This window comes from Chiloscyllium plagiosum, unplaced genomic scaffold (genome assembly GCF_037043375.1).
Source record: "Chiloscyllium plagiosum isolate Xiang-an unplaced genomic scaffold, Cpla_swu_hap1 HiC_scaffold_3, whole genome shotgun sequence".
NCBI lineage: Eukaryota > Metazoa > Chordata > Chondrichthyes > Orectolobiformes > Hemiscylliidae > Chiloscyllium > Chiloscyllium plagiosum.
The window spans coordinates 136059923-136083467 of record NW_028270141.1 but is presented as its reverse complement, the minus strand read 5'-3'; the positions used below and the strand labels follow the sequence as shown (position 1 = coordinate 136083467).

The window sequence follows — 23545 nt, the reverse complement described above, 5'->3', positions numbered from 1 at the left end:
AGCCAAGCTGTGGCAGTTTATTTCTCCTGCACATTCAGTAGCCCAGCACAGATTATTGTGGAATGTTTATCATTTTATAAAGTGTGAAGAGCTTCTTTTTACCCCAACCCCTTTGCTTCACTGCCTTCAATCCACGTTTTCCATTAATTTAATGCTCTTTTATCTTGATAATGGTTCTCTTTTCGTGACACCTATATAGATTGCATCAAATAATTCCACAAAATTGGTCAAGTATGAGCTATTTGCTAAGATCTAAGTGAACTGACCTTGATTAATCTTAATTTATTATCTATCCTGTGTTATAGACTTGAATTGGATACCAGCATCCAAAGCAAGTATTCTATAGTGGTGTTTCTTGGATATCCCCTTTTGCTTTGGAAAAGGAATGTCACATTTCCATTCTTCATCCTCTGGTCAAACGTTTGAACATTTTAGAAAATTGGACAAGGTGTTTTTTAATTTGAATAATAAGTCAGTACCTGTCCTGGCAGCTCCACTATCTCCAAATGCCTCATCTGTAAAATATGAGCTGAAGAAAGTACATTATTTCTGTGAGAGGTGTTTGGTGATTTGAAAAATATTGAGTGTTTTTCCAGATATCCACATTTTCAATAATATTTTGTATAATAGAAGACAGGATCCACAGCTGATTATTTTATTGGTATGCCTTTGCTGAAGTTAATATTTTGTACATGGAATCATGTCTTTCTTTATCTGCAGTCAGTGCCTCTGTATCCATCTAAAATCCAATGTAGAGAAGTATTACTTACTCTGCTTGATGACCCGGAAGCTGTTTGCATTTGCCAAGGAAGAATGCCAGGAAGAGAATCCAGATAGCTTGATAAATCATGAAGTGTTGACCCCTGGACAGCTCTATTTAATGTTTTTGAAGGTTGGTCTAGTGCATGATAACTAGAAATGGCTGGTATTCACATAACTATGTTCTGACCTGATTTCTTTCAATAAACCAACGCAGTGACATTTACTTCTCCCTTAATCAGACACCGCCCCATTTACTCTAAGCCTTCATCTGCTTACATGCCATCGTTACCCATTCACCTCCCCTTAGTGTCTTACCCACTTAGTTCATTCTCTAGAAATCATAAATAACATTAAATGTTAAAATATGGAAGAAAACTAAATACACTTAGAATTCTTACTTAGGAATGACATTTAAACCAAAGAAATTTAAAAATCATGACAATTAATTATTAAAAACAGTATAACATGTTTAAAAGCAACAGAAAAACATACTCTAATATCTGCAGAGGTTTTGTTACACTTGCTTTTCTGTGTTAATCTCTAAGGTGTTTGCTGTTAGCTTTGCAGGGCATTCCAGGTCCTCTGGGCGGTTGGGGATTGGTTTCTCTTTCTCTGTTCCGTGTCAAGGTCTGAAAAGCAGCCTGCAATGGAGGTATTTGGGAGCAGCCAAATTCTGACATCTGGCTGCAAAACTCACGAAATGGTAACTGGGCAATTTTTAATAGGACTACTGTTGGACTGATATATTCCAATGGTAATAGGCACCTTTAGTCATATCCTAATGAGGACACTTTATTTTGTGACTCTCCACTATGACTGCTATACCCCTGTGTCATCCTTCCTGTTTCATTTTGAAACGCAGCAGATTTGCCACAATATTTATTGCCCATCCCTAACTACCTAAAATGCAGTTAAGAAACCGATTGCTGTGGGTCTGGAGTCGCATGTAGGCCTTGCCAGATAAAGACAGCAGATTTACTTCCTAAAGGACATGATCGAACTAGATGGATTTTCTGACAGTCGGACAGCCCTTAAACTCTGAATTCCAGATTTTTAAAATTTCAAATTCTACCATCTGAGATGGCTGAATTTGAACCCAGGTGTGGAATTATAGTTTAGTGATAATACCACTAGGTCATTGCCTCCCCTTGAATATTATCGAACAACCTTGTGACTATCGAGTGGATTGTTGATACTCTCGATCTAGGTCCATACAGTAATCATGGCCAATTGGACCAGGTGTCAGAACATGGCAAAAGGCTGTGGTACTATTACACAGCAAGAAATCAATGTCTTCGAAGCAGAGTGAAATAATAAATACAATAATATATGTAAAGGAATACCTGGCCTTTGGGGCAAATGGTGGATCTGAAAAATGTGTTGCTGGAAAAGCGCAGCAGGTCAGGCAGCATCCAAGGAGCAGGAGAATCGATGTTTCGGGCATAAGCCCTTCTTCAGGAATGAGGAGGGTGTGCCAAGCAGGCTAAGATAAAAGTTAGGGAGGAGGGACTTGGGGGAGGGGCGTTGGGAATGCGAAAGGTGGAAGGAGGTTAAGGTGAGGGTGATAAGCCGGAGAGGGGTGGGGCAAAGAGGTCAGGAAGAAGTCAGCACCGCCTTCTTGACCTGCAATCTTCTTCCCGACCTCTCCGCCCCCACCCCCTCTCCGGCCTATCACCCTCACCTTAACCTCCTTCCACCTTTCGCATTCCCAACGCCCCTCCCCCAAGTCCCTCCTCCCTACCTTTTATCTTAGCCTGCTTGGCACACCCTCCACCCGAAACATCAATTCTCCTGCTCCTTGGATGCTGCCTGACCTGCTGCCCTTTTCCAGCAACACACTTTTCAGCTCTGATCTCCAGCATCTGCAGTCCTCACTTTCTCCTAGCAAATGGTGGATCGCCTTGATAAAATACTTACAAGGAATTTCAAAGTTTCCTTTGCAGGGAATAAGTAACTTGCTTTCAAAGAGAGAGTTTGAGGTTTTCTGATGATTCAAAATGCTGCATAGCTGGAAAATTGAAGCTGCAGTACAACCAACTTACCCATGTCAAAATCCATCAAATAAAAGATGAGGGCACTGGCTAGTAAATCTGTCCTGTTGCTGTTAGCTGAGGAAGAAGAGTTGGCTAGCACACACAATCTAAAGCAAATACAGAAAATGCTATAAAAACTCACCAGGTTTGAAATCATGTGTCATCTATTTGAAGTTCTGAAGAAGAGTCTTCCTGAACCCAAAACATAGCTCTGTTTCTCTTTCCACTGATGATGAGTTTCTCCAGCATTCTGTGTTTGATTCAGATTTCCAGCATCCAGAGTAGTTTTGCCTTTACACCAATTTTCCTTGTTCTTTAACAAGTTGCCATAGAAACTATTTGAACAGATGCACAGGTTTAATATGTGGTGAAACATGGCCTGTTTCAGAGTTTCCTTGGTATTGCATTAAAGCATTGATCAAGATCAGCTGTTCAAGTCATTGCTACCAGTCGTAGGGACACTTTAACTGACTATTTAAGTTCACGGTCATATAAGTATTATAAAAACATTAACTGTATTTTTTCCTTTGATTATTGTTGACAGGAGAAAATGGAGTTTTGGTTACAGTCCACAAAATTAGCACTGGACAAAAAGACCCAGAAAGGAACTATGCAGATTAATTCTGAAAACCTAATGAAAGTGTTTAATTTAGTGGCAGATCTGTCACGACCATTTGAGTATCTTTTGGCAACAGGAAACCTGCGTTCAAAAACTGGTGAGCACTTTGCTAAAACAAGATATATTAACATGTTTACAGCAGCTAACAAATGACTTTAATAAAGTTATTTTGGAAAATCTTAACTCTTTTGTTAGCAAATGAGAATTTCAAATATATACTTCTAGTAGAAGAGCATACAGCACAAATTATTTAGGTTGATACAGGTTGTGCTTGTTTGTAAAGCTCTTATTTGCAGTACTTGAAGCCGCAGAAAAGCAATCAACAGCAGTTCTTAAATAAAATGTAAGCTTTTGCAGCAGTGGGTAAAATTGTTACCAATGCTATCTGAATGTTTAAAGTAAACTTAACTGAAAGATGAATAAACCACGAAGCATTTGATTAATTTTACCCATGTACTGATGGACAGATTATCACAAATCTTTTTAAGATTTCAAATTTCGGAGAGTTATAGCAGACAGGACTGTTAGGTGAATTCATTCACGTGATGCTGTTTTAACTATGTAGATTGAGAGATTATAGGTGGAGAAAAGAGGAGAAAAAGTACTTAAAGAGCAAACTTTGCCTTCATTTCAAAATAAAAGCATTTCAGAAGCAGAGTTGCAAAAATGGAAGTCAAAAGATGCTTGCAAAAACCAAAAAACAAATTTAATTATTTTTTATTGAATCTTCATAAAAATAAAACATATCTGGTTGTTGACTTGCTTGTTGAGCTGGAAGGTTTGTTTTCAGACGTTTCATTACCATACTAGATAACATCATCAGTGAGCTCCAGATGAAGCCCTGGTGGTATGGCCCACTTTTTATTTGTGTTTTGGTTTCCTTGGGTTGGTGATGTCATTTTCTGTGGTGATGTCAATTCCAGTTCTTTTTCTCAGGGGTGGTAAATGGGATCCAAGTCAGTGTGTTTGTTGATAGAGTTGCGGTTGGAATGCCACGTTTCTAGGAGTTCTTGTGCATGTCTCTGTTTGGCTTGTCCTAGGATGGATGTGTTGTCCCAGTTAAAATGGTGTCTTTCTTCATGTATATGTAAGGGTACTAGTGAGAGTGGGTCATGTCTTTTGTGGCTAATTGATGTTTATGTATCCTGGTGGCTAGTTTTCTGCCTGTTTGTGCAATGTAGTGTTTGTTACAGTTCTTGCAAGGTATTTTGTAAATGACATTAGTTTGGCTTGTTGTCTGTGTAGGGTCTTTCAAGTTCATTAGCTGCTGTTTTAGTATGTTGGTGGGTTTGTGGGCTGCCATGATGCCAAGAGGTTTGAGTGGTCTTGCAGTAATTTTCAAGATGTCTTTGATTTAGGGGAGAGTAGCTAGGGTTTCTGGACGTGTTTTGTCTGCTTGTTTGGGTTTGTTGCTGAGAAATTGGTGGATTGCGTTCCTTGGGTACCCGTTCTTTTTGAATTCACTGTGTAGGTGATCTTTCTCTGCTCGTGGTAGTTCCTCTGTGCTACAGTGTGTGGTGGCTCATTGAAATAATGTTCTAATGCAGCTTCGTTTGTAGGTGTGGGGATGATTGCTTCTGTAGTTCAATAGTCAGTCAGTATGTGTTGTCTTCCTGTAGACACTAGTTTGAAGTTCCCCATTGGCTGTCTACTGTGACATCTAGGAATGGGCAGTTTGTTGTTGTTTTCCTCTTTAGTGAATTTTATGCCAGTAAGGGTTTTATTGATGGTCTTGAAGGTTTCGTCTAATTTGTTTCGTTTAGTGAAGTCATCCACATAGCAGACCCAAAGTTTGGATTGGATGGTTGGCACAGCTGTGTGTTTGAGTCTCTGCATTACTGCCTCTGCTAAGAATCTTGATATCGGAGACCCCATGGGTGTTCCGTTGGTTTGTTTGTAGACTGTTGTTGTTGAAGGTGAAGTGGATAGCGAAGCATAGGTCCACTAGCCTGAAGGTATTGTCCTTGTTAATGAAGTTGGTGGTGTCTGGTGTATGTGTCTTTGGTTCTTCTAATAGTGTAGTGTTCCTTCACCCCAAGAATTCTGAAGATCATCAAAAGACACCAAGATAGAAGAGGATGAAATAATGGTCTCACTGATGATGTTACCGAGTCAGAGATGTACAGCATGGAAACAGACCCTTTGGTCCAACCTTCTTCTGGATCAGTGGTGCTGGAAGAGCACAGCAATTCAGGCAGCATCCGAGGACAGGCAAAATCGACGTTTCGGGCAAAAGCCCAACCTGTCCATCCTGACCATATATCCCAAATGAATCTAGTCCCCTCTGCCAGCACCCGGCCCATATCCCTCCCAATCCTTCCTATTCGTATACCCATCCAAATGCCTCTTAAATGTTGCAATTGTACCAGACTCCACTAATTCCTCTGGCAGCTCATTCCATACCCATACCACCCTCTGTGTGAAGAAGTTGCCCCTTAGGTCTCTTTTATATCTTTCCCCTCTCACTCTAAATCTATGCCCTCTAGTTCTGGACTCCCTGACCCCAGGGGAGAAAAGACTTTGTCTATTTACCCTATCTATGTCCCTCATAATTTTGTAAACCTCTATAAGGTCACCCCTCAGCCTTTGACGCCCAGGGAAAACAGTCCCAGCCTGTTCAGCCTCTCCCATAATTCAAATCCTCCAACCCTGGCAACATCCTTGTAGATCTTTTCTGAACCCATTCAAATTTCACAACATCTTTCTGATAGGAAGGAGACCAATCTTGCACGCAGTATTCCAACGTGGCCTAACCAATTTCCTGTACGGTAATGAAATGTCTGAAAACGATTCTTCCAGCTCGGTGAGCAAACCTACATTTAGAACCTCAACCTGAGCTACAGATCTTCTCAAAACTTGCTAAAACATTTATCTACTTTGTAAAATATATATGCAACATACATCTGAACAGCTTCATGTTGAAATACAGACATACCTGAAAAGATGTGCTGTATTTTCTTGATAATTATAATGCAGGGTATTTATCTGTGGTAATTTCAAATTTATGTCTCCTCTTGTCTCAGGTCTGGGAATGCTGCAGGATTCGGGTTTGTGCATTGTGGCAGACAAGCTCAATTTTATTCGATATCTTTCCCATTTTCGCTGTGTGCACAGAGGAGCAGCCTTTGCTAAGATGAGAACTACTTCAGTACGCAAGTTACTGCCAGAGTCCTGGGGCTTCCTGTGCCCTGTGCACACTCCAGATGGAGAGCCCTGTGGGCTAATGAACCACTTGACTGTCATTTGTGAAATTGTGACCCAGACATCAAGTACAGTTTCTTTGCCAGCTTTACTCTGTGCGCTGGGTAAGTGATGAGAAAATTATACATAAAATGGTATAAGGAGGTAATTCTTGGATTCTTTATAATAGATAATGATTACAGAATAAATTGTTTAATATAATCGAATTTATGTATTAGGCGTTTTGTCAATTATATATTTAGCTGTACCAAAGCAAAGGAAGGTTTAATATTTTCTTGTCTAGTGTTTCATTTCCTCACAAGAATTATAGAAATTCTTGAAAGCAGCCAGATATTTTGAGTGAAACGAAAGCAGCATGCTGAATATAGACTGTCTGACAACTGTACAGCTGTGCATGAGCATTTTCTTCTTTTTTCCATGGAATGTGGAAATTGAATGGACAAGTGGACAAGGAATGATCTGATCAAAGTCTTCAAGATACTAACATGAAAAGACGTTTGATAAAATTAAATTATTTGCATTAGTTGGGGATTCTAAAATTAGGGGTATAGTTTGACAACTTAGGAAGCATTTTTACACACAAAGGATAGTAGATGTTTGGAATTCTCTCGCCCAAATGGCAGTGGATGCTCGATCAGTTGTTAATTTTGATTCTGAGAGAGCTAAATTTTTGTTAAGCATAGACAATAAGGGATATGGGCCAAAGGCAGGTATATAGAGTTAAGCCACAGATCTGCTCTTATCGCATTGAATGGGGGAACAGGCTCGAGATGTTGAATATTCTTGTTCCTAATACTGGGGTGTGTAGGGATGTATGCAGTATTGTTCAGGAAGGAAATTCCATGATTTGATTCTGGCAACAGTGAAGGAACATCAAAACCGTTCCATGTCAGGATGATGTATGGCTTGGACAGGAACTTGCAGATATTGCTGTTCCATTAATTTTCTGCCATGACCTTCTAAGTGACAGTGGTCCCTTAGTCTTGGTGAGTTGTTGCAGTACCTGTTGTAGATGGTACACACTGCTGTCACTGTGCGTAAGTGGTGAAGGAAGTGTATGTTGATGGTGGTGGAAGAAGAGGTGCCGTTTAAGAGAGCTGCTTTATTCTGGATGGTGTCAAACCTCTCAAGTATTGTTGGAGCGGTACAGTACTAGCCAGGCATTACTGTGTGTAGAAGTGCATTTCGCAGAACAGCCCCATAGGATAGAGAGACTGTGCTGGTGTTTATATAAAATCAGCCAAGAGGTAAAAAATAGGGAGTGATGATTATATAATTTCCTCTGGTCTGAAAAACAGTAGAGCATCCCCAAGGTCTGAACTCGTGTGTTTGTGATTTGTTCTAACATTTGTAGATAACACAGCTCAAAAATGTGACCATAAGTAAAGATAGCAGGAAAGCTTAAATTGAAATGTCAATTGAAAATTGCTGCACCAAAGGATAAAGTGATTCATTTACTAGAAATTATGAAAAGAGGCTAAATGGCACACCTTTAAAGGGGACGCAGGGATATAGAATTCTCAAATCTGTGAAGACTTTTGAAAAAGGAAATACTAGCTCCTTGGCTTTATTAGTAGAGGAATGAGTGCTAAATAGTATGTACCATCCCTAAATTGTAAAGCAAGAGTGTTAACCTGTAAAATAGGGCACGTGCCATTTCATAGACCCCCATTACAAATTTAGAAGCAACAGGGGATTTGTTGACTAAGTTACCAACCCTTTTCTCAGCTGAGGCTCTTAGTTGGGCGATTAATGTGCACTTAAGAGTCTAATCTTGCTATACTGAAGTCTAATGGATGGTTGGAGAGGCCTGTGTCCAACGTGCAGCCCAGCAGACCCAAGTTGATGGCTGGGGTGGAGTGCTGCCTCTTTTCTGTGTGCCTGATGCCAAATCGTGCCAACCTTACAAGGGCTTGCATTACATAGCTCAAGGTGAAAGTGAGGACTGCAGATGGTGGAGATTAAAGTTGAGAATGTGATGCTGGAAAAAAGCAGCAGGTCAGGCAGCATCCAGGGAGCAGGCGAATCAACGTTTTGGGCAAAAGCCCTTCATCAGGAATGATGAAGGGCTTTTGCCTGAAACATCGATTCTTCTGCTTCTTGGATGCTAACTGACCTGCTGTGCTTTTCCAGCACCACATTCTCGACTTACATAGCTTAAGGTCTCAGCCTATCGCTGAATGTCTCCTCAGTGCCCTCCATGCAGTGAAGGCAGCGGCTATGGCCCATTAAGTCTCCCAAGTTACTGTTGTCTTAGCATGCAAAGGAGAAGGGAAATGATGCTGGGAGTTGTTGGAGTGACTGTTTCAGTTAAGCTTGCAAAAAGAAGTGGCAATTTTTAGAATATTTTGATGTGTTGGTGTTTCAATATCATTGTTACTGATGTACAGCTGTGTGTTTTACTGTTGTTGCCAGTAGAAATCCAGCAGTAAACTGTTCTTGTGCTACGTGTTTTGCAGGTGTTACGCCAGTGGATGGTAGACCCATCAAGCCATTTTCTGAATGTTACCCAGTTCTGCTGGATGGTGCTGTAGTTGGCTGGGTAGAAAAAGAAATGGGACCTAGTATTGCTGAGACACTACGCAACTTTAAAGTATGTATCTGCTTTGCTCCATTATTTCCCTGTTGTTTCCTGTTTGTAATTTGGAATTACCAGGGGTAAAGGTTCCATTTGAAATGAATTCATTTTTTTCTGCCCCATTTGTTTTTCACCCCCTTCCATATCTGATTTCAACTGCCATCCCGCACACAATTCTTTTCACCTTCTTCCAAAGCTGTTGATCCCATTCTGAAGTTTGTCTCTGCTCACGAGTTTCAAATAAGAGGCAACGGACGAGTTCCCCAGAGAGCTTTAAATCATGAGAGATGTCTACTCTCTGCCAGTTAAACTATGTGCTACTAGGACAGTATCTTGAGAATCATGCTTGTGTGTTTTCTTGCCTGCACATTGTAGCTTTATATCTTAGTAAAAACATGCTTCTGACAATTACAGCATTGGCTAATGTTGTACATGGAGGTTGGGTCACCTTTTTCAGGATTGTGTGATGAAGGTAAGGAGTGTCTGCGCACTGGAAAGGTTGAAATCCACTATTTTAGATGATGGATAAGAGGAAGGAATGTCTTTCTTCTTCGTCATTTGTTTGTGAAGAGGTACCTGCTGCACATGATATGAAAGTAGGGCTTCGGGTCACTTAAATTTTCTCTGTTATGGAGCAAAAGCAGGGATATTTGGTGAGTAAAATTTGGGACTGGTGAGTGTGTTAACAGTAACAATAACCCTGTCTATTCCCCAAACATACTTTAACCCTCCCAATTTCACTAACTGTTGATGGAGTATATTTCCATACATTAGAGCGCCCTTGCTGAAAGCATGTCTCCTTTATCTGAGAGTAAATGGCAGCACACTATTCACCCAGAATGGCCATTGTTCTAGTTAGTGATCAGGAACGAGTACTGTCCTTTAGTTCTCCTCCCCTGTCAGCTTAGTGTTGACACCAATTGCAAAGCCCCTACTTCAGCTGATTTCAGCTAAATCAACACAGATGTTCTACATTATTCACATTATTAGTGAGATGTGGGTATCATTGGCTGGCAGTATTTATTGTCTGTCCCTAGCTGCCCTTGAGAAGGTGGTGGTGAGCTGCCTTCTTGAATAGCTGCAGTCCATGTGCTGTAGGTAGATCCACAACGTCCTTAGGGAGGGAATTCAGGGTTTTTGATTCAGTGACAGTGAAGTAATGGCAATATATTTCCAAAGTCAGGATGTTGAGTGATTTGGAGGGGAACTTGCAGGTGATGGCGTTCCCATGTCCTAGGTAGAAGTTGTTGTGGGTTTGGAAGATGCTGTCTCAGGATCTTTGGTGAATTTCTGCAGTGCATCTTGTGGATAGCACACACTGCTGCTACTGAGCGTTGATGGTGGAAGGAGCGGATTCTTGTGGATGTGGTGCTGGTGAAGCAGGCTACTTTGTACTCGATTGTATTGTTGGAGCTGCCATCCATCCAGGCAAATGGGGAGTATTCCATCACACTTGTCTTGTAGATGGTAGACTGGCTTTGGGGAGTCAGGAGGTGAGTTTCGTGCTGTAGTATTCCTAGCTTCTAACCTGCTGTTACAGTCAGTGTCAGTATGGTGAGTCCAATTGAGCTTCTGGGCAATGATAACTCTCAGGATGGATTTAGTGAAGACAATGGCATTGAATGTTAAAGAGCAATGGTTAGATAGTCTCTTATTGGAGGTGGTCGTTGCCTGGCATTTGTGTGGCATGAATGTTACTTGCTGCTTGTCAGTCCAAGCTTTAATATTGTCCAGAACTTGTTGCATTTGGAAATGACTACTTCACAATCCTAAGTAGTGCTGAATTTTATGCAATAATCAATTAACCTCCCCACTTCAGACCTTATGATGGAGGGGAGGTCATTAATGAAGCATCTGAAGATGTTTAGAGTCAGGACACTACTTGAGGAACTCCTACAGATATGTCCTTGAGCTGAGATGTCTGACCTCCAGCAACCATGACCTTCTTTCTATGTGCTAAGTATGACTCCAACCAGCATAAGAGTTTGCCCATTTTGCTAGGGCTCCGTGATGCCACACTCAGTCAAATGTGGCCCTTGATGTGAATTTGGCAATTTTGTCCATATTTGCTCAAGGCTGGTAATGAGGTCAGGAATGGAGTGGCCCTGGCAGAACCCAAACTGGGCTTCATTGAGCAGGTTATTGCCATGCAGATGTTGTTTGATAGCACTGTTGATGATCTCTTTCATCACTTTATCAATTATCAAGAGTAGACTAATGGGGCAGTAATTACCTGTGTTGGATTTGTCCTGCCTTTTGTGTACAGGACATGCCTGGGTAATTTTCCACATTGCAACTACGTGACAAATTTTGTAACTGTATTTGACAGCTTGAGTTGGGGAATGACAAGTTCTGGAGCACAAATCTTCAGCAACATTGCCGGAATATTGGTGGGGCCCATAGCCTTTTTAGTATCCAGTGCCTCCAACTATTCTTTGATATCACATGGAGTGAATTGAATTGGCTGAAGACTGTGATGCTGGGGACCATTGGAGAAGGCTGAGATAAATCATCCACTTGGCTCTTTTGGCTGAAGATTGCTGCGAATGCTTCCGCCTTATCTTTTGCACTGGTGTCTTAGTCTCGCCTACATTGAGGATAGGGATATTAATGGAGTCCCCTCCTCCAGTGACTTGTTTAAATGTCCACCACCATTTACAACTGAATATGGCAGCACTGCAGAGCTTAGATCTGATCTGTTGGCTGTGGGATTCCTTAGTTCTGTCTATCGCTTGCTCCTCTTGCTCTTCGCTATACAAGTAATCCTGCTTGGTAGCTTCACCAGGTGTCAGTTCTGATCTGTTAGATCTTGACATAGGTTAAAAATGCAACAAAGATTTATGAGGATGTTACCAGGATTGAAGGGTTTGAATTATAGGAAGAGGCGAGATAGGCTGGGACTTTTCTCACTGGAGTGTAGGTGGTTGAGGTCATGAGGGGCATAGATAAGGGAAATGATAAAAGTCTTTTCCCTAGGGTAGGCAATTTCAAAACTAGAGGACATATATTTAAGGTGAGAGGAGAAAGATTTAAAAGGGACCTGAGGTGCAACTTTGTCACACAGAGGGTGATTTGTTTGTGGAATGAACTGCCAGAGGAAGTAGTAGATACAGATATGGTTACAATATTTAAAAGACATTGGACAGGTTCATGAATAGAAAAGGTTTAGATGGATATGGGCCAAAACCAGGTAAGTAGAACTAGTTTAGTATGGGAAACTTGATCAGCATCGACAAGTTGGACGGAAGGATCTGTTTTGTGCTGTATTACTCTATAACATCTCATTTTTGGGTATGCCTTGTTCTACTGCTGGCAACCCCTCCACTCTCCATTGAATCAGGGTTGATCCCCAGGCTTGAGGGTAATGGTTGGGGGGTGGGATGTATCTGGCTATGAGTTTGCAGATTGTGTAATTTTGCTGATATTGATGGCCCAAAGTGCCTCATGGAAGACAAGTCATGAGTTGCTAGATTTGTAGGAAGAGTATCCCATTTAGCATGGTGATAATGCCGTACAATACCATACCATAGAGGTTATTCTCAATGTGGAAGCAGGACTTCATCTCACCAATTTAACAAGACTCTTACAGATACGGTCATTGATACATACACCTGCAGCCAGTGAATTGGTAAGGATGAAGTTAGGTATATTTGTCCCTCTTTTGGTTCCCTTACCACCTGCCGCAGACCCAGTGCAACTATATCCTTTCAAGGCCTGACCAGTTTGATCATTATTGCTACTGCTGAGTCACTCTTAGTAGTATGCATTGAAATCCTCCACCCAGAGTATATTTTGTGCTCTTGCCACTCTCTATGCTGCTTCAAAATTCACCATGGAGGAATTCTGATTCATCTGTTGAGGTAGGACATTTCTTGATAATCAGGAACTTTCCTTGCTCATGTTTAACCTGAAGCCTTGAGATTTCATGGAGTCCAGAGTCAGTGTTGAGGACTCCCTGGATAATTCCCTCCTGAATGTATGCCACTGTGCTGCCACCTTGGGGTCTGTCTTGCCAGTGGTTCAAGGGATGTTGATAGTGGTGTCTGGGCCATTGTCTGTAAGGCATGATTTTTGTCAGGATGTTGCTTGACTAGTCTATGAAACAGCTTTCCCAATTTTGGCACTAGCCCCCAGATATTAGTAAGGAGGACTTTACACGATTGACAGGGCTGTATCTGCCATTTTCTTTTCTGATGCCTGGGTTAATGCATGTGGGCCATACAGTTTCATGTCTTTCTTGAGACTTTGACAGTTAAGAGTCAGCCATATTGCTCTGGGCATGGAGTCACATGTAGGCCAGACAGGTGAGGATGGCAGATTTTCCTTCTCTGAAGGACATTAGTGGATCAGATTGACAATTGACAATGGTTTCACAGTCATCAGAAGATTCTTAATTCCAGATTTTTAAAAATTGATTCCAAATGCTGCCATCTGTAAAGGTTGGTTTCCAGTCCTGGCCCTTAGAACATAAGCTGAGTTTCTGGAATAATGGTCTAGCAATAATATCACGAGGCCATTGCCTCCTCCAGTCATGGACCTTGTCTAATTGCTACTGTTGTTGCTGCTTGCAGGATAAGTAGTTGACCAAGTTGGCATTTTTATTATTGATACAAAAAATCCCCAAAATATTAATAATAATTAATAAGGTTTGTTTGATAGGTGCTACAGTTGAAAAAAGTCCCTCCGTGGATTGAAATCGTTCTTATTCCAATGATGAATAAGCCCAGCATTTATCCAGGATTGTACCTCTTCACCACTATGAATCGGATGATGCGGCCTGTCAGAAACCTGGCCTTGGGAAAACAGGAGCTGATTGGGACTCTTGAACAGGTACTAATATGTTAATAATGGTATCTTCACTTGATTTTGAGAAGGCTTGGCTAGCTCATTGATTTTAAGATGATAAAAAGAGTTTTGTTTAAAGGTAGGCCTTTGACCTATTTGATCCCCATACTAACTCTACTCTTCCCATTCCAGTATCTAACAATTCTTAAATAAGTCTTTTTTTGTACACAGTGGACGTGTTGACATGGAAATTATCGTTTTTGATTTTTGATCATACTGGAATCATTACTGGTTCAGATGAATTGGAATAATTGTTAGTTAATCCTTTACTTGTGTAATACTAGTGGGACATCATGGTCCCTGAGAATTAATTTGTCTGTGTCCAGCCTATCGACTGCTGTGTTCAAATGAAAATGTTCAACCCTCTGTAAATGGAGATAATTGGATTAAAGAAGAAACGGTTTGTTTTTGATTTTTTTTCAAGAAAACAAACTGAAGTACCTAGAAATCATTCTGAGGCAAATAACTCAAGATAAACTAGAGTTCCGTCCTTTTTAATATTAATGAGCACAATTTTGCTACAGTGCTGAGAAACAATATGCTGGTATTAACAATACGTTTTGTTGTCACGCAGCTGTACATGAATATTGCTATCACTGAGACGGATATCTTGCCGGGAGTAACGAGCCATCAGGAACTTTTTCCTCATGCCATGCTGAGTGTTGTGGCTAATTTCATCCCATACTCTGATCATAATCAAAGTCCTAGGAACATGTATCAGTGTCAGATGGGTAAGTAAAAATGGAACCAAACAACAGATTACTATTTAGAAATTTTATAAGCCTCAGCCTTTTCCCTTTTCTCAATCTGCCCACAAGGATTAGATTACTTACAGTGTGGAAACAGGCCCTTCGGCCCAACAAGTCCACACCGACCCGCCGAAGCGTAACCCACCCATACCCCTACATTTACCCCTTTACCTAACACTACGGGCAATTTAGCATGGCCAATTCACCTGACTTGCACATCTTTGGAGTGTGGGAGGAAACCGGAGCACCCGGAGGAAACCCACGCAGACACGGGGAGAACGTGCAAACTCCACACAGTCAGTCGCCTGAGTCGGGAATTGAACCCGGGTCTCTGGCGCTGCGAGGCAGCAGTGCTAACCACTGTGCCACCGTGCCGCCCACAAAGGGGATGTTGGTCCCCTTCCATTTCGGCTGGAACCTGTCCCTCTTACACAGGTCATTTTTACCTCTGAAGAGATCCAATGGTCCAACAATGTGAATTCTTGCCCCCTGCACCAGCTTCTCAGCCACACATTCACGTGCTCTATCCTCTTATTCCTACTCTCACGGCACGTGGCATTGATAGTAGTCCAGATATTACTACCCTTGAGGACCTACTTTTAAATCTCCTGCCTAGTTTCTTATATTCTGTGTGCAGAACCTCATCCCTTTCCCTACCTATGTTGTTAGTGTCAATGTACACAACCACCTCCTGCTGATCATTCTCTCCTTTCATAATATTCGGCACCTTCTCTGAGATATCTTAAATTCTGGTACCAGGGAGGCAACATATCGTCCTGCTTTCTGCAGAAACATCTGTCTGTGCTCCCAGGCTACAGAGTCCCATATTACAATCAATCACTTGGAACCTGACATACCCCTTATTACATTAGAGCTGGTCACAGTGCTAGAAATCTGGCTGTCAGTGCTATACTCCTGAGAACCCATTTCCTTGTCCTCCCGTAGTATCCAAAACAGCATGTTTGAGATGGGGATAGCCACAGGAGACTCTTGCACTACCTGGCTACTGCTCCTACCATTCCTTGCAGTCAACCATCTCCCTCTCTCTCCATCTGCAGTGTCTCCACCTTCCTGAAATTGCCAGCCATTCACCTCCCTCGCCTCACTTTCCCTAGCTGTTTTCTGTTATGAAGAACGGTCATTTGACTCAAAACGTTAACAATGTTGTTCTCTCCACAGTTGCTGCCAGATTTGCTGAGTATCTCTGGCACGTTTTACTTTTGTTTCAGTCTGTTCTTTCCATCTGCAAACAACATGGCCATATGTAATGATATATGTAACTTCCAATTGTATAATTCCTAATGTATGAGAACTTATCCTGCCAACCAATGTAGGATTGTCAGTCAGGCTTGAGATGTGGTTGACTTGCATATAATGGAAGTTATGTGTATTAATATGTTGTGCCCTGTTCTTTGCAGACAGAATGAATAGACATGCTTTGTGCCTGCTTCAACTTGACAGAATAGGGGATGAACATTTGCTGGTTCATTTTTCAGGCAGTGCTGTAACCAGTTAGAGTTAAGAATTCTGTTGATAAATCAGAGGATTAGGAAGTTTAAGAATACCAAGATTCTGATGGAGAGGAAGAATAAAATACAAAAACAATCTAGCAAAAGACTTAAAAATGGAATTTATCAAAGCTTCTCCAGGTATGTAGAAAGTGCACTTTGGCTAAAATAAACGTGAGTCTATCAAAAGCAGAAGTCAGGAGAATTTTTAGTGGGGAGCAAAGAAATAGCAGAGAAGCAAAATGATTACTTTTGTGTCTGTTTTCACTGAGGAAGATACAAGAATTCCTCCAAAGTTAGAGATCCAAACGAAATGAAGAATGGAAGTTGAAGGAATTCAATAGTAGAGAGAAGGTTATACTGGAAAAAATTAATATGTTGATAAGTCACTGGAACCTTATGGTCTACAGAGTGTTAAAGGAGGTGTCTGTAAGATGGTTGATGCATTGGTAATCATATTCCAAAATTCTCTTGGTTCTGAAAGAAATGGTTGAAGAACTGAATAATTACTTTGTGTCAGTATTTGTGGTGGAATACATGAATAATTTTATAAAAATTCAAGGGAGTAAGGGGGTAGAGCTGAGGACTGTGGCCATCATCAAGAAGGTGCTAGAAAAACTGAATGGCATAAATCACATGAACCACATGGACTACACCTCAGAGTTCTAAGGGAGATAGCTGAAAGAGATAGTGAAGGCATTATTGGTAATCTTTCAGGAATCAATAGAATCGGGGGGGTCCCAGAAGGCTTGAAAATTGCTAACGTGACACCCCTGTTTAAAAGAGGAGTAAGGCAGAAAGTGGAAAATTATAGCATGGGAAAGAGTGAGGTCATGCACCTTGATGGGAAGAATAGAGACATGGACTAGTTTCTAAATGGGGAGAAAATTCAGAAGTCTGAAATGCAAAGGGACATGAAAGTTCTAGCCCAGGATTCTTGCAAGGTAAACTTGGTTGAGCCACTACTAAGGAAGGCAAATGCAATGATGGCATTTATTTTGAAGGACTTGAATGTAAAAGCAGGGATGTACTTCTGAGGCTCCGTAAGGCTCTGGTCAGGCCTCATTTGGAGCGTTGTCAGTAGTTTTGGGCTCCATATTTCAGGAAGGCCCTGGAGTGTGTTCAGAGGAGATTCACAAGAATGGTCCCAAGAATGAAAGCTTAACATATGAAGACCCTGGGTCTATACTTAAAGTTTAGAAGTTTGAGTGGGAGATCTAATTGAAACTTACAGAATATTTAATGACCTGGACAGAGTGGATGTTGGGAAGATGTTTCCATTGTAGGGAGAGACTATAACCTGAGGGCACAGCCTTAGAGTAAAGGGTAGACCTTTTGAACAGAGATGGGGAGAAACTTTTTTAGTGGTGAATCTATGGAATTAACTGCCACAGAAGTCTGTGGAGGCCAGGTCATTGAGTCTATTTAAGACTGAGATAGATTGGTTCTTAATTGTAAAGGAGATCAAGGGTTATCGGGAGAAAGCGGGAGAATGGGGTTCAGAAACTTATCAGACATGATTGAATGGCAGAGCAGACTCGATGGGCTGAATGGCCTAAATTCTGCTCCTATGTCTTAAGATTCCTGCAGATTGGAAGCTTGAATTTGTCAACCTACTACTTACAAAAGAAGCAAGGGTCAAAACAGAACTGTAGACTCCTCAGTCTAACGTCATTAGTGGAGAAAATGCTAAAATCTATGACGAACGTTGTGATTGATGTATTTTTGCATAAAAATGATCTGATTGGGCAAAGTCAGTATGGATTTGCAAATGGACACATCATGACAAAGGGAGTTTTTTGAAATGTTACTAACAAAATTAAAAAGTTGCTGAATGTTTTATATTTGGATTTTCAGCAGGCTTTTGATCAGATCTCCTACAGGTGGTTAGTTAGTAAAAGTAAAGAATGTGGTGTAGGAGGCAATGTACTAGCATGAATTAAGGACTGGCTAATAGAAAAACACAGTAGAAATAAATGAGCATTCTTGTATTGGCATACTGCGTAGTGGTGTATTGCAAAGATCATTAGTTGGATTCCACCATTTACAGTATATATCAGTGATCTGCCATGGAAACCAAATGTACTATTTCCAGTTTTGTAAACGATACAAAGCGAAGCAAGAATGTGAAGTGAGGAAAATGTAAAATGTTTTCAGGAAGTTTAGGGTAGGCTTAGTGATTGTAGATGGAATATAATGTGGGAAATGTGAAGTTATCCACTTTGGTAGGAAGGACAGACATGATGGATATTTCTTGAATGATGAGAGATTGGAAAGTGTAGGAGTCATAGAATCCCTGCAGTGTGGAAGCAGGCCATTTGGCTCACTGAGTCCATGCTGACCCATAAAAGAACTTCCTATCCAGACCCACTCCCCTACCTTATCCCTGTAACCCTGCATTTCCCATGGATAACCCACCTAGCCTGCACATCGTTGGGCTGTGGCAAAAAACCATAACACCTGGAGGAAACCCACGCAGACATGGGGAAAACATGGTCACTCAAGGATGGAATTGAACCTAGGTCCTTGGTGCTTTGAGACAGCAGTGCTGATCACTGAGCCACCATTCGAAGATGTGCAAAGGGACTTAAGTGTCCTGTGAATATGCCACTAAAGGTTAATTTGCAGATGCAGCAAGCCATTAGGAAGACGAATGGAATGTTAGCCATTATTGCAAAAGGATTTAAGTGCAGGAATAGTGCTTCATTTGATTAGGAACTTGGTTAGACAGTTCCTGGGTATAAGTTTGAGCTTATCTCTGGAAATATATTATTCCCATAGATAAGAGTACCACAAAGTTTCACCAGACTTTTTTTTTCTGGGATGGTTGTTCTGTCCATTGAAGAGAGGTTATCAGGGGTTAAATAGCAATGAGAATCTATGGTTATAATCAGATCAGCCACATCGTATTAAATAACAGAGCAGGCTCAAGAGATTGATTGGCCTGTTCCTGCTCCTTATATGTGGTGAGATAGGATAAATAATAAATTAATTGTGAAACCAGATTTTTCAAATTACATGTTAAGTGCTTAACTCATTCATTTTGTGTATTGATTATACATTATAATTCAGTAAGTGATTTATTTTCATTCCTTTATAGGCAAGCAAACAATGGGATTTCCGTTATACACTTATCCACACAGGTCTGATAATAAACTCTATCGCCTACAAACTCCTCAGAGTCCTCTCGTGCGACCGCACATGTATGACTTCTTTAATATGGATAACTATCCCACAGGAACAAATGCTATTGTAGCTGTCATCTCATACACTGGATATGACATGGAAGATGCTATGGTGTGTATTTGTTTCTTAATTGAGTTCAGCTCCACTGAGTATATGTTGCTACATTCCAAGTGGGAGACTAATGGATTCAAATCATTGTAACAAGTGGTGTTCTTACCTTCCCTTAAAGGGTGCACACTTTATTTTTCCCTTAGTGATTGAAAGCCCCACCTGGATTGATCACCTTTGTTATTGAGAGAGACACCTGTTTTACAGACTTCTGTCAGTGCTAATCTAGTCCAACTCCTCTCTCATTTCTTAGTACAGGAGACCTATAAAATCCTCCAACTCAACCAGAGCAGGTATATTGAGGATCATGTACATGTTGATAGGTTTAGTTATCTTGCATTAATACTGACATTTAGAAATCATTGAGATAAATTTATGAAAGTAATCACTGCCTACCTCCTGTTTTATTATCTGGATTTTACAGTGCAGATTTTAACTTATGCTTTTCATACATAAGCCCAGCTTTTCTATGTGATTTGATTTGGAAAATAACATTTTCCATTTAGATGGGAGCAGCTGTCCTATTGAGCAAGCAGCAGTCACTGATGCTCTTATCAAAATTGCAACATGTACCAGTTGTTCATGTATATACATGTAAATATATAGATCACAAGTGTGGTAAGGTCCATTAGGTCCATAAATCTCATTTTCACAGATTGTTATTCTCTGTAATGAAGCATTAACCAATGAGTTAGACAGTGGACTCTGGACCAAGGTATGAGTCCAGCTCAATGTGATTGGATGAAAGTATCCTCGTGTCACTGTAAGGAACCACTGTGAAAATTGGAACAATGCGAAGAAGATAGCTGGTGAAGCAAATGGAAGGTGGCACACTGGTTCAGTTTGTGATATTCTCTGAAGTTTGAAAAGGGCACTACAGAAGGAGTTTTAGTCTGCATCTGATTTAAGATTGCATCATACTGGCACTAGATGCTTGAAATAGAAAAATCCATTTAATTGTATCCCATATTAGCATGTAACTCAAGTACATGTGGGCGGCACGGTTGCACAGTGGTTAGCACTGCTGCCTCACAGCGCCAGAGACCCGGGTTCAATTCCCGACTCAGGCGACTGACTGTGTGGAGTTTGCACATTCTCCCCGTGTCTGCGTGGGTTTCCTCCGGGTGCTCCGGTTTCCTCCCACAATCCAAAGATGTGCAGGCCAGATGAATTGGCCATGATAAATTGCCCCTAGTGTTAGGTTAAAAGGGTAAATGTAGGGGTATGGGTGGGTTGCGCTTCGGCGGGTCGGTGTGGACTTGTTGGGCCGAAGAGCCTGTTTCCACATTGTAAGTAATCTAATCTACACTCGGTCTTGCTTTTATGTACATTTCTTCAAAATGAATTGGTTATAACGCGATTGAAGAATTTAGACCATAATTTCTAGAACGCAAATTTTCATTGCTTGTATTAGCTATAATGTGATTCCGAGCCCATTAGTTTAAATGATGCTGCTATTGCGTAAATTTCTTATAATATAGTGTGACTCAGGAATGGAACTGTCGCTATTATTTTAACAAGCCCTAAAGTATTTCTGATCATCACTATTAAGAAATGTTATCGGTTAAATTTTTAGAGTTTTGGGAGAAACCTATTTCTAATGCATTCTGTTTAGTTTTGGAAAATATTTTTATGTTGAATTAGCTATATGCATTATTGATTCTAACAGCATATATTTCTCTGTACATATAATAACAGATTGTCAACAAGGCATCCTGGGAGCGAGGATTTGCCCATGGAAGTGTTTATAAGACTGAAATGATAGACCTTGAACAAAAGGTTAAGCAAAACGATGGTATCTTTGTGTTTGGTGTCAAACCTGGTGATAAACGAGCAGCTCAGAAACTTGATGACGATGGATTGCCGTTTATTGGGGCTGTCCTGGAATATGGTGATCCGTTTTATAGTTATGTGAATCTCAACACTGGAGATAGTTCTGTGGTGTACTACAAGTAAGTTTTAAAAAAAAATCTCTGGTACAGAAACAAATGTTGTTACATCCTTAACATATCAGAGTTTCTTTGCATTGTTCTTGTCAGCAGATCCACCTGAAACCTGAGCTGGAATTTGTTTCCTGTAACTTTTTACATGCATGACTAGATGTCTTTTTGCACATTTGCTGACAGACATTATCACATTTTTCTGTTAATATATACATATTTAAAGAAATGCACTAATTGGTAATTCATTATGTTGCTATTTGTGGGATTTTACTGGTGCAGATTAGGCTGCTGTGTCAGACTACGCAGCAACAGTGACTACATTTCAGTAATGTGTTTGCTTTTCATGTGATTAAGATGCTTTGATGGTATGATTAAAGCAATTTAGTACTGCAAATCCTTCCCTTTTTGTAATACACAAACCCAGAGATGCAGTCAGAAAATCTAACCAGACTCCCATCCTCTCAAAAAAGATAATATTCCAGAGGTTTTGGTAAAATATGGCCACTTCTGACTTGGCTACATTACATTTCCAGCTGAGAGCACAGGTTGTGGGTGAAATCCCATTGTGATATGCATCATTCATAAAATGAATTTGCTTGAGTTTGGGGAAGTACTTTTTAACCAGATACTGAGCTTTAAACATTGTGAATAGATTTAACGTCTTTTAATGTGCTTATTTTCCTGTAGGAGCAAAGAAAACTGCATTGTAGATAACATTAAAGTCTGTAGCAATGACAATGGAACAGCACTGTTTAAACGTGTGTGCATCACTATGAGGGTCCCTCGTAATCCCACTATTGGCGATAAGTTTGCTAGTCGACATGGTCAAAAGGGCATCTTGAGTCGATTGTGGCCAGCAGAGGACATGCCGTTCACAGAAAGTGGAATGACGCCAGACATTCTGTTCAATCCCCATGGATTCCCTTCACGTATGACCATTGGGATGCTGATTGAAAGCATGGCAGGTAAGTCTGCTGCTATGCATGGCCTGTGCCATGATGCCACACCATTCATTTTCTCTGAGGAAAGTTCTGCCTTGGAGTACTTTGGGAAGATGTTGCAAGCTGCTGGCTACAACTACTACGGTACAGAAAGGATCTACAGTGGCATCAGTGGGATGGAGTTGGAAGCAGATATCTTCATTGGGGTGGTTTACTACCAGCGCCTGCGTCACATGGTATCTGACAAGTTCCAAGTTAGAACTACTGGGGCGAGGGATAAAGTGACGAACCAGCCTTTGGGAGGGAGAAATGTCCAGGGTGGTATTCGATTTGGGGAGATGGAACGTGATGCTCTGTTGGCACATGGAACGTCCTTCTTGCTTCAAGATCGCCTGTTCAATTGCTCCGACCGTTCTGTAGCCCATGTGTGCACCAAGTGCAGCAGCCTTCTATCGCCAGTACTGGAAAAGCCCCCACCATTGTGGTCTGCCACACGTCACAGGAAGTACCAGTGTACTCTGTGCCATCAGTCAGGTACCATTGAGATTGTCTCTGTGCCTTATGTTTTTCGATACTTTGTAGCTGAACTGGCAGCGATGAACATTAGTGTTCAACTTGACGTGAGATGATATGACAGATTCACTTTCGTGGTTTTTAAATTAAGTGAATTTCACTCAGTCTGTCCATTTTATACAGTGTGTGAGCTAAGGTGACATCTGGTAATAACTGCTGTGCTGAAAGATCAGTGAAACTATTTCAAACTGATTTATATTTAGATCTTGCTATCGACTCTTGGTGGCAGCACATGCACTGGTATTTCATGGAATTTGTCTCAGAATTATGTTACTTTTGACTGAATGTAAATAACAAACCAGAGGTTACATTTATCAGAGGACCTTTTGGGTGAATTGTATACTACACCATAATATTGAGACTTTAACATGATTTAATTTTGTTGTCCTAAAAGAAATTGCAGTCTCAATGCACAGTCTGAAATCTAAGTTATGAAGGTCTGAGGAGTGCTGCTATGCAAAGAGCTCAACAATAAATATCATTTATTTTTGAAGAAAAA

At 40.8% G+C, this 23545-nt stretch overlaps 1 protein-coding gene across 1 annotated transcript in view; it reads left to right on the top strand.

Moving 5' to 3' along the window:
* The window catches only part of polr1b (RNA polymerase I subunit B), a 40607-nt gene extending 17062 nt beyond the window's left edge, over positions 1-23545 (top strand). The window contains exons 7-15 of the mRNA XM_043687196.2: positions 721-892; positions 3340-3511; positions 6438-6719; positions 9075-9208; positions 13853-14023; positions 14613-14769; positions 19396-19592; positions 21288-21541; positions 22220-23545. Coding sequence (XP_043543131.2) covers positions 721-892; positions 3340-3511; positions 6438-6719; positions 9075-9208; positions 13853-14023; positions 14613-14769; positions 19396-19592; positions 21288-21541; positions 22220-23102 — 2422 coding nt within the window. The 3' untranslated portion in view covers positions 23103-23545. The remainder of the gene's footprint in view (positions 1-720; positions 893-3339; positions 3512-6437; positions 6720-9074; positions 9209-13852; positions 14024-14612; positions 14770-19395; positions 19593-21287; positions 21542-22219) is intronic.